Source organism: Salmo salar, chromosome 17, assembly GCF_965601325.2.
Source record: "Salmo salar chromosome 17, fSalSal1, whole genome shotgun sequence".
In the NCBI taxonomy this organism is placed as follows: domain Eukaryota; kingdom Metazoa; phylum Chordata; class Actinopteri; order Salmoniformes; family Salmonidae; genus Salmo; species Salmo salar.
The window spans coordinates 79393320-79405322 of NC_138307.1; the positions used below are offsets into that span (position 1 = coordinate 79393320).

The 12003-nt window shown below is 44.2% G+C and overlaps 1 protein-coding gene across 1 annotated transcript; it reads right to left on the minus strand.

Annotated features, from left to right (window-relative positions):
- Positions 1-3624: 3624 nt before the first annotated feature.
- Positions 3625-11021, minus strand: LOC106595659 (YEATS domain-containing protein 4). Its single transcript, XM_045700253.2, has 7 exons — positions 10762-11021; positions 10365-10484; positions 10205-10271; positions 10007-10101; positions 6696-6785; positions 6473-6560; positions 3625-5957 (listed from the first exon to the last, which is right to left on the minus strand). Exons 1-7 carry the CDS (start codon positions 10810-10812, stop codon positions 5788-5790), a joined length of 681 nt encoding a protein of 226 aa, XP_045556209.1. The 5' UTR covers positions 10813-11021; the 3' UTR covers positions 3625-5787.
- Between the last annotated feature and the right edge of the window lie 982 nt (positions 11022-12003).

The following is a 12003-nucleotide window of genomic DNA, read 5'->3' on the forward strand; positions in this document are numbered from 1 at the left end:
CTGACAGAGGATGATGCAGAAACACATCCTACATGGGTACATGATGGAAAGGCTTTATGTTGTCAGATTATTCTGACAGAGGATGATGCAGAGAAGAGCATGGGAGTGTTTACATGAATGAGGATAAGAAAGACAGTTTACAAGAACTAACTATTAAATAGAGTAGAATTAGGATCCAGACAAGTCTTTCCTGGTAAGGTCAAGTGGTTAGGAGGAAAACCATGATGCCATTAAAGAGCTGGGTGACAGGTGTTGGGAGTTCCAGGTAATGGAATCAATAGCGTACAGTGTTCACTTCCCTGCTGTGCAGGAAGCAAAGCGGTGTGCATCTGGAGGGTTAGGAGTACTAAGTGCCAGTGGATGGCGTCAGAAAGCACGTCAAATGTTGTTAACGGACAATTAGCCCCATCATAAAGGAAGTGTTGACTCATTAGACAAACAGTAGGGACGAGATCGTCCGCCCTCAGGAGGAGAGAGAGAGAGAGAGAGAGAGAGAGAGGGATGGGAGAGAGAGAGAGAGAAAGAGAAAAGGAGAGAAAGGGAGATAGAGGGAGAAAGAGAAAGATAGAAAGGTAAAGAAAGAGAGAGAGAAAGGGAGATAAAAGAGAGGGAAGGGTAAAGAGAGAGAGAGAGAAAGGGAGATAAAAGAGAGGGAAGGGTAAAGAGAGAGAGAGAGAAAGGGAGATAAAAGAGAGGGAAGGGTAAAGAGAGAGAGAGAGAAAGGGAAAAAGCTGGAGAGCTTCTGATTGACACTTAAGAGGGTATGATTCTACAGAAGACACATCCCATATTTGGAGCTGAAAGTGTTTATAGTGGGTGTTGTGCTAGTTTAAACCATCTGTCTGCACAAAGTTTCCCCCCCAAAGCGTTGCACTCAGTAACACGTACCACCATGTCAAGCTGACCCTCGGGACTGGAGAGAGGGAGTTGAATGATTTGAATAACGAGCAATAATAACCAGCATTGTCTCACAGATACACAGTTCAGATGACAGAGGGGGCAAACACCGACCAAGTCATTTAAAAAATGACTGGTAAAAAAACACTGATGACCTCAAGGCTTCACATTTAACATGTTGTCCTGGCTGGAAAAGTCAACCATCAACCCTCACCAACCAATCGCAGATGAAAGTGCAGTTCAGTAGAACATACAGGAGAAATAATCCATTCAACCCCTTGGTCTTTTCTTTGTCTATAGATGAGTTTGACACATTGCTAAGACCAGACTTGTTATCACTGTCCTGATGTGACGGCAGACAGACAAGAACATAACAGCTTCTATACTGCCCTTCCTACCACATCAGTCCACTCTGACTGCCTTTTTCTGAGGGCTGCGTTGTAAATAGCAGGTATGATTGACAGGTAATGGAGTGACTGGGGCGTACATATTAAGTGAGTGCCAAAGTGAACCAGTCATTACGTACTTTAACTTGCACAGAGTCAATAGCCTGGTCCAGGGTGTAACGTCTTAGTTGGTTAGAAATCCGTACCTTTGTGTTAGGATCATCTGAGTAAAGTGCATGAACACATTTCCTAGCCATCCCGACAGAAGTAAGCCACTCACACTGAGTAAACTCATTGACGACATCATGGAAAACATTACCACTAACAACCACAGCTAACAAACGGTCACTGCAAACAAACAAAACTCTTTACAAACTTACATTTCAATTGACTGACACTTAGCTGACTTATCAGAGGTGTTATGTGCTCGTTGTTCAACTCTGTAGCTATGCGGATCAATAAAACAAGATAGATGTCATTTGGTATGGAAACAGAACATGTAATGCGATCAGTCTAACACTATAAAACAGGTGACTACTCTGTGGTTGATTTAGTTATAGCAATATGATTTTAGCTATTCAGTTTCCTATGTTTGTATTGAAACCACTGGTAGTGTTGCGCGGAATGTTTGCTCTGGTTATTGTGGTTTAGCTGCTAGCGTACAGTAGCTGGATAAAATTAAATACAATTGTGGGGCCATAAAAATAAGCGATTATAACACATGCTCGTTCTTATCTTCCCATAGAAGAGCAAACCTAATACATTCGCTAGTAAGCTACATTTATATTATATAATAGTTAGTTACTCTACCTCGCAAACTAATATAATTAGCCAGCTAGTCACTTCTACGTGATAATCAAACAGGAATCAAATGATATTTCAACAAACAGGAATCAAAAGACAGATGGGCTAGTTGGCGAGGAATACAAAATAGCATGCAAGTTTAGGAAATACTTACAGAGGAAAAGCTTCGTGGGTAAACCAGAGATGTATTTCGGGAAATATTGCCACGAATCCCTTGTTTTTGTGTTTAGGAAAGTTTTTAAATCCCTTCTCCTCACTGTTACAACCATCAGCAGCCCACATCAAAGTGCTTCACACTCCCGTCCCTCCTCCGATCTGTCGCCCCGCAAAAAAATCACTTTACGAACGTGACCAATGTGGCACTTTATCAGCCAGTAAATGTTATATACAGCTCCCTCTCTGACTTCCGACCTTGTTTTCTGTCCGTTTTGAAAATACCTAGTAACTAGTTAGGCGTGCTGAAGTTGTTCTGGCTGTCGCCCTGTCTTGTTGCAGTAAATCGCTCCCTCGCCCAGCAGCTCTCTCCAGCAGGCAGCTCCCCTCCCCGAGCTCAGGCAGTGCAGTGCCTCGATCTCGTCCCGAACACGCCAGTATCCCTAGACTGCATCCGGGTCGGGTCGCAGTCAAATCCTTTTCAAAGTTTATTTCTTGCAAAAAAGTATTATATCTTCTTTGAAAGCCTTACTATTCTCTTCCGCTTATAAGCAGTAACTAACTAACTTCTAGTAGACAGGGAATAGTCAGTCAGAGCCTGGGATTTCCAGAACGGCACCAAATTGACAAAGGACCCAGACAGTAGGCTACATTACAAGTGGGCCTTAGTGAGCGCATGCCAGTGTAAAGCTTGAGGATATTTCTAAACGCTGGAATATAAACAAGCATTCCTTCCAGAGCTCAGCGTCTATTTATTTAATGTCTGATCTTTGTAGGATCAGAGTCCAGGGCAGCCTCTGCATGCATGGAATGATTTATCTCCCTGTGTATGTGAAAGAGAGAGTCCTTGTATAGTTTTTGTGCCTGTGGTCAGTTGAATATGTGCCTATTTAACAAGTCAGCCTAACAATAGATGACTAGGTCTCCATAGAACCAATGATGGACAAGATGGGGAGATTACAGGACTGGCCTGCATCATCCCAAATCACATCCTATTCCCTATGTAGATCACTACTTTTGACCAAGAGCCCCAGAAATAGTGCACTATAAAGGGAATAGGGTACCATTTGGGATGTCACATGGATGCTTCAAGCTGTCCCAGATCAGTTACTATTATACCTCTTGTGTACTTACCAAACACTGTAATCACATGGCTCTCCCTTTTCAATGTCTGAGAAATAGTGTAATTCAGTGTTACGTTATGGTGCGTTCATCAAGGCAGAGAGGGAAAGAGAGTGAGAGACCTCTGTGGAGATGATGTGGGTTAAGGGCCACACAATCTGTTCAGTTGTCCCCTCTAACTAACTCTAGTGGTATTCTGTGTTTTGAAGACAAGAATCTGAAATGAGTTGGCCATCTACTAAACTCCCTGCAGCATTCAACATATATTAGATTTAGATTTTACTAGGGAATTCGTTTTCATTAAAAAAAATACAATGACAATTGAAGTGAAATGCAGAATTAAGGAATGCTGTTCAATATGTAATAATACAATACACTATTAATGCTGCTATGCACATGTTGATGGAAAAAGCCCCTGCCCTTCTTCACTCACATGTTGTTGATGGAAAAAGCCCCTGCCCTTCTTCACTCACATGTTGTTGATGCAAAAAGCCCCTGCCCTTCTTCACTCACATGTTGTTGATGGAAAAAGCCCCTGCCCTTCTTCACTCACATGTTGTTGATGCAAAAAGCCCCTGCCCTTCTTCACTCACATGTTGTTGATGCAAAAAGCCCCTGCCCTTCTTCACTCACATGTTGTTGATGCAAAAAGCCCCTGCCCTTCTTCACTCACATGTTGTTGATGCAAAAAGCCCCTGCCCTTCTTCACTCACATGTTGTTGATGCAAAAAGCCCCTGCCCTTCTTCACTCACATGTTGTTGATGCAAAAAGCCCCTGCCCTTCTTCACTCACATGTTGTTGATGCAAAAAGCCCCTGCCCTTCTTCACTCACATGTTGTTGATGCAAAAAGCCCCTGCCCTTCTTCACTCACATGTTGTTGATGGAAAAAGCCCCTGCCCTTCTTCACTCACATGTTTTTTCTAATTGTTGCTACCTCCCTCTTCCAATACAAACAATTGTTGCCACCTCCCTCTTCCAATACAAACAATTGTTGCCACCTCCCTCTTCCAATACAAACAATTGTTGCCACCTCCCTCTTCCAATACAAACAATTGTTGCCACCTCCCTCTTCCAATACAAACAATTGTTGCCACCTCCCTCTTCCAATACAAACAATTGTTGCCACCTCCCTCTTCCAATAAACATCTGCCCATCACCTCTCTCTAGTGGTGGTGGAAGGATAATGCAGAGGCTGTATATCCATTAAACATGACAGCGCTCCGGTCTCCTTACAAGGAAAGCAACAGTTTAACGCTCTCCAACAGAAATGAACATGTCTGCTGCCGTTCTCTATCCTTTATCTAAATGGTGATCAAGACCTGAACTCCTATCAAAAGGGTTGACACATGTATTGATACTGAGATAGTTGGCAATGGCATGTCCAGGATTTACAGATGTGTTGAAGAGATCAATCTTCGACAAAACAATCATCTGCAAATAACCCTGAAGAGCATCTGTAACACATGTTTCATCCATCAGTTCTACGGTCGCATTCTAATCATTTTGTACATAGGAGAAATCAAAGAAAAACTGGTTTGAGTTTTACATAAAAATTACATTCAAAAAACAGAAGCACAAAACCTATTCACATTCAGACCAGTCTACCAAAATGTGACTTGTTGCACTGAGAGCCATCTGTGGTAAATCTGAGTTGAACTGAGATGGAGAGAAACTAACATTGATTATCTTCAGTTTTCTTGTTATGTACATGATCATATAAAACCATTCTGCTAGGCAGTGTTAAGTCTGGAATTCAAACTGAATACCTCTACATTTCTCTATTGTTAGTGCAATGTTACGTCATCCATAACAATGATGTTGAGGTCCTCTGTCAGGGTGAGCATGGTGCTAGTAATGCCAGGATAGTGGAGTCCATTCCAGGGACCACCCGTACCACAAATGTACGCACGCATGACTAAGTCACTTTGGATGAAAACATCTGAGAAATGGCAGATATTATATTATAGAATTAAACAATCATAAAACGGAGATATTCTGTGTGGATTCCAGACGAGGGCAATTCCAAATCCATCCCTAGCCCCTCCTCCCTAGCACCTCCATTTGCTCTGAAGGGGTTGGATAGCTGGAAGAAAAAAGGCGTAAACTCCATCCAGCCTATCAGAAATCAGAAGACAAGGTGAGTCACAAGTACCATATTGCATCCACCTATACAAACCCTTCAGATCTACAGGGGTGCCTAGGGAAGATGGCCTATAGGTTGATTTGGAATTTAGGGTGTTTCTCAATTGTATATCTATGATTCATTGTGTCCTCTCTCATCTCCTTCTCAGAACACATAGGAAGAGAAGATCCAAGGCAAGGAACCTCACATCTTGTGTTCCAATGAGTTTTGAGAAGGATGCAAGGAGAGAAGGTATGAGGAATCAAGAAAATACAATTGAGATTCACCCAGTGTGTGTATATCAGTGGTCTTTGATCTGGTCCTCCTCCTCCAGCTTGCGTATCTCTCCCTTCAGGAAGTTGATGGTCTCTCTGCTGGCCTTCAGTCTATCCTTCAGGTCTGTGATCTCCTGACTGGTCTTCTTCTTCGCTGCTTCCAGCTTCTCCCGCGTCCGCAGCTCCAGCTCCGCAACTACAGACACAGGAAGGAATGGTCAGTCACCAGTGATAGTGTCCACTCAGCACTGCACAGTGGTGGCACTGAACAATGAGGATAAAGACATTGGGTTTTATTGGCTGCCTTTACATAGGCAGTCCAATTCTGATCTTAATGGCAAAGGATCTGATCTGTCAAAAGACCAATAATTGGGCATAAAATCAGAACTGGGCTGCCTTTGTAAACGCAGCCATCAACTTTTAATCTAAGCCCATACTGCAGGATTCCCCAACTGGTGACCCGCTGGCCGAATTTACACCGCGCTGGTTTTATTAGGCTCCCCAAGTTTTCAGACCAGCCTCTTAAGAAAAAAGAAATAAATCGGCCAGCGGCTGAATCTAGTTGATGATGTCTATAATTTGAATTGAAACACATTTGCCTGACGAGGGTTAAAAAGGCATTGCTAGATACAGTAGTTACAATATAAATCTACAGGTACTAAATGTACAGGTCTGTTACTGAACTGTATGGGAAAAGTGTGTGCTACTCACACTCAGTCTCGTGCTTATAGGCCCCCAGGGTCAGTTGTCTAGAGGTGCTAAGGAGCTGCTGCATCATGGCTGTGGGGTCCTGGAAGATCTGAGAGGAACAGGAAGGACAGAGAGTTGAGACGGGCCTCTCTGGTTTCTTTCCTCACCTTGCACCTTGTTCCACTTCGCTTCTCATGTCCTCTTTGGTTCACTGTTTGAAAAATAAATAAATAAAATCTCTCACCATTTCATCATAGAATTCAGAGACCACTGTCTTCTTGGGCATGGCACTGGAGTCTGACTGGAAGAGCTTCAGTAGGTGGTAGAGAGTCACCTGTAGACAGACAGACAAACAGACTATCATGTAACTGGGGGAAGAGGGTCACCTGTAGACAGACTGACAGACTGACAGACTATCATGTAACTGGGGGAAGAGGGTCACCTGTAGACAGACAGACAGACAGACAGACAGACAGACAGACAGACAGACAGAGAGACAGACAGAGACAGACAGACAGACAGACAGACAGACAGACAGACAGACAGACAGACAGACAGACAGACAGACAGACAGACAGACAGACAGACAGACAGACAGACAGACAGACAGACTGACTATCATGTAACTGGGGGAAGAGGGTCACCTGTAGACAGACAGACAGACTATCATGTAACTGGGGGAAGAGGGTCACCTGTAGACAGACTGACAGACAGACTATCATGTAACTGGGGGAAGAGGGTCACCTGTAGACAGACAGACAGACAGACTATCATGTAACTGGGGGAAGAGGGTCACCTGTAGACAGACTGACAGACAGACTATCATGTAACTGGGGGAAGAGGGTCACCTGTAGACAGACTGACAGACAGACTATCATGTAACTGGGGGAAGAGGGTCACCTGTAGACAGACAGACAGACTATCATGTAACTGGGGGAAGAGGGTCACCTGTAGACAGACTGACAGACAGACTATCATGTAACTGGGAGAAGAGGGTCACCTGTAGACAGACAGACAGACTGACAGACAGACTATCATGTAACTGGGGGAAGAGGGTCACCTGTAGACAGACTGACAGACAGACTATCATGTAACTGGGGGAAGAGGGTCACCTGTAGACTGACAGACAGACTATCATGTAACTGGGGGAAGAGGGTCACCTGTAGACTGACAGACAGACTATCATGTAACTGGGGGAAGAGGGTCACCTGTAGACAGACTGACAGACAGACTATCATGTAACTGGGGGAAGAGGGTCACCTGTAGACAGACTGACAGACTATCATGTAACTGGGGGAAGAGGGTCACCTGTAGACAGACTGACAGACAGACTATCATGTAACTGGGGGAAGAGGGTCACCTGTAGACAGACAGACAGACAGACAGACAGACAGACAGACAGACAGACAGACAGACAGACAGACAGACAGACAGACTATCATGTAACTGGGGGAAGATGGTCACCTGTAGACAGACAGACAGACAGACTATCATGTAACTGGGGGAAGAGGGTCACCTGTAGACAGACTGACAGACTATCATGTAACTGGGGGAAGAGGGTCACCTGTAGACAGACTGACAGACAGACTATCATGTAACTGGGGGAAGAGGGTCACCTGTAGACAGACAGACAGACAGACAGACAGACAGACAGACAGACAGACAGACAGACAGACAGACAGACTATCATGTAACTGGGGGAAGATGGTCACCTGTAGACAAACTGACAGACAGACTATCATGTAACTGGGGGAAGAGGGTCACCTGTAGACAGACTGACAGACTATCATGTAACTGGGGGAAGAGGGTCACCTGTAGACAGACTGACAGACAGACTATCATGTAACTGGGGGAAGAGGGTCACCTGTAGACAGACAGACTGACAGACTATCATGTAACTGGGGTAAGAGGGTCACCTGTAGACAGACAGACTATCATGTAACTGGGGGAAGAGGGTCACCTGTAGACAGACTGACAGACTATCATGTAACTGGGGGAAGAGGGTCACCTGTAGACAGACTGACAGACAGACTATCATGTAACTGGGGGAAGAGGGTCACCTGTAGACAGACAGACAGACAGACAGACTATCATGTAACTGGGGGAAGAGGGTCACCTGTAGACAGACTGACAGACAGACTATCATGTAACTGGGGGAAGAGGGTCACCTGTAGACAGACTGACAGACAGACTATCATGTAACTGGGAGAAGAGGGTCACCTGTAGACAGACAGACAGACTGACAGACAGACTATCATGTAACTGGGGGAAGAGGGTCACCTGTAGACAGACTGACAGACAGACTATCATGTAACTGGGGGAAGAGGGTCACCTGTAGACAGACAGACAGACTATCATGTAACTGGGGGAAGAGGGTCACCTGTAGACAGACTGACAGACAGACTATCATGTAACTGGGGGAAGAGGGTTACCTGTAGACAGACAGACAGACAGACTATCATGTAACTGGGGGAAGAGAGTCACCTGTAGACAGACAGACAGACAGACTATCATGTAACTGGGGGAAGAGGGTCACCTGTAGACAGACTGACAGACAGACTATCATGTAACTGGGGGAAGAGGGTCACCTGTAGACAGACAGACAGACAGACAGACAGACAGACAGACAGACAGACAGACAGACAGACAGACAGACAGACAGACAGACAGACAGACAGACAGACAGACTATCATGTAACTGGGGGAAGATGGTCACCTGTAGACAGACAGACAGACAGACTATCATGTAACTGGGGGAAGAGGGTCACCTGTAGACAGACAGACTGACAGACTATCATGTAACTGGGGGAAGAGGGTCACCTGTAGACAGACAGACTGACAGACTATCATGTAACTGGGGGAAGAGGGTCACCTGTAGACAGACTGACAGACAGACTATCATGTAACTGGGGGAAGAGGGTCACCTGTAGACAGACTGACAGACAGACTATCATGTAACTGGGGGAAGAGGGTCACCTGTAGACAGACTGACAGACAGACTATCATGTAACTGGGGGAAGAGGGTCACCTGTAGACAGACTGACAGACTATCATGTAACTGGGGGAAGAGGGTCACCTGTAGACAGACTGACAGACAGACTATCATGTAACTGGGGGAAGAGGGTCACCTGTAGACAGACTGACAGACTATCATGTAACTGGGGGAAGAGGGTCACCTGTAGACAGACTGACAGACTGACAGACAGACTATCATGTAACTGGGGGAAGATGGTCACCTGTAGACAGACAGACAGACAGACAGACAGACAGACAGACAGACAGACAGACAATCATGTAACTGGGGGAAGAGGGTCATAAAAAATAATGTAATTGTACAATGAAAATGTAGTCTCAAGTCCACTGTTATTAAGCTATTGTTTTACAATTTTAATGAGTCCTAATTTAGAAAACGTATTGTGTTTTTATCTCTCACCTTCCTATTATTTTATTGTGTTAAACACTCTGAAATTCATCCTCTTGTTAAAAAAAAGGTGCTATATTAATAAAGATTGATGTGAATGAGGTCCCTAAATGACATCGTAGAGCACCACTCACCGGCCTCTCATTGGGGTCGATGAAAAATATCTTGATGATGATCTCAAACTCTCCCCAGCCCGTCTCTGTGATCTCGTACGGAGGCTTGGTCACGACTACAGCGGATCAGAAAGAGAACACCATCAGGTCTCCATGAGCCCTACATTCATGACAAATTACATCACTGTTAATACTGGATACATTACGAACTTGACTTACCTCTGAGTGGATTCACATAACTTTCATGTAGCTTGAACTGTATTTTCTTCACATATGCAGACATATCCTGGAATATAATTGGGTCAGGTCAATACTGTGGTTATCCAATGAGACCTTGAAGTCAACACCATCCATTTTCCAAGATTACAGTTGAGTTTACCTCGTTTCTGTATGGTTTCACATACACAGACCATTGGTGAGTGTGACCATCCTCCTCTCGCTTCTTTCCAAAATACCGAGCAACGTTTCCGAATACGATGGGTTTGACGATCGTAACACCCTGTGGATAACAGACAAATGATGTTTTCTGCAACATCATGCAGATCAATGATGATAATAATATGGTGAACCGGCTAGCATAGACAGTAAGAAGAGATGCGGTTTGTTGCCTGCCTTCCAACCGCGTCTTCACAAGCACTTTACTGACACGCTTCCATAGACTTATTAAACATTAAATATCATATAATTAGGTAACACAGTTAGTCAATTTGTCTCTTATTAACATAGAACTTTTGTATAGTTACCGGTATCAAATATTATTGACATCCGTCCCCTACCTTCACTCTACCCCCGGAATCTGGTCCAAATTCAGCCATCCTTTTAAACATAGTATAGAGACTAGAAAGTCACGTTAAACTCGTATATGTCACTATAGGACTCTTGCGGTAGTGATTTGGGATGTGTCATTTAATAAGATTGCCATTAAATCTATGAAAACAACACGATTTTACATTGTACACATTTCAAATTGCCAGCCAAACAAGCACCGGAAGTACGTTACATTGTTCGTGGTCCGATGTGAACACGGGAAACAGTCAGATGTTCTGCTTTGTGCGCCTAAAATGTCTTTTTTTAAGCTGCCACCCCAAACATTGCCGTTGTATTACAATAATACAACGGCAATGTTTGGGGTGGCAGCTTACAAAAATACATTTTAGGCGCTTTTAAGAAGGCATTATGAAGGCCCCTGGGCTACATGGTGTGTGCATTGATCAGTTTAGTGAAGTATGAAATGGGAAAGTTCCCGATAAGCAGCCGGTGCGTGTCATAGGAGTGTTCCGTTTGTGGCCGTTGCCGGTTGCCCGTCCAGTAGTCTGCTGTCTAGTTGGGGGGAGCCAGTCTGCAAACAGAGTTCTGCAGGGATTTAGCAAATGTCAGGCAGATCTGCTCCCGTTTGCTCTCCCAGGACATGATTCCGAGGGCTTCCCCGGTAGCTGGTTAACGACCCGTCCCGAATTATTCTGCAGACTCTCTTCTGGACACGACTCAGGGTTCGAGTGATCATCGAAGATAGGACATTTATACATAATCCCACATGCTGACGTCCACATCGGCTACTGAAATTAATAAAAGGTATATTTATAAACATGTCTGTGAGCCAAGGCTTCGGACTAGTTGTTTTTTTTATAAGCATCTCACCAACTGTAGTCCAAAGGCCAGCAGATGGCGATATCAAGTCGTCTGCAAAATCCCCACCTGCCAGCCTTTAGTCTACACCAACTGCTTCATACACGGACCTGATCGTTGCAATTTGGATAAATATATCCAATAGCCTCATGGCGTAAGTAATAAACAGAATAAATGGAGTCACAATGTAGTTTCGAATATTTTATTATTTTTTTGAGAAGGCACAAGGTGGTACAAGCTCAGAAAACCTACTGCCTTTATTCTTAATGCAAATATTCTAATAAATCATAGAATTAAAATGGCAATATAATCTGAAATAACAAACATTGACAGTGTTTCAGTCTGCATGGTGGAATAATGCAATACTCAATCCAGTCTGGTTGAGGCATCTC

What these genes read in the sequence shown, in the direction of transcription:
- LOC106595659 (XM_045700253.2), bottom strand. Translation starts at nt 10,812, where the DNA reads ATGTTTAAAAGGATGGCTGAATTTGGACCAGATTCCGGGGGTAGAGTG. An exon ending in TGAAACCATACAGAAACGAG is followed by an intron (nt 10,272 to 10,364) that starts GTAAACTCAACT and finishes ATTATATTCCAG; the next exon opens with GATATGTCTGCATATGTGAA. An exon ending in CTATAAGCACGAGACTGAGT is followed by an intron (nt 5,958 to 6,472) that starts GTGAGTAGCACA and finishes CTGTGTCTGTAG; the next exon opens with TTGCGGAGCTGGAGCTGCGG.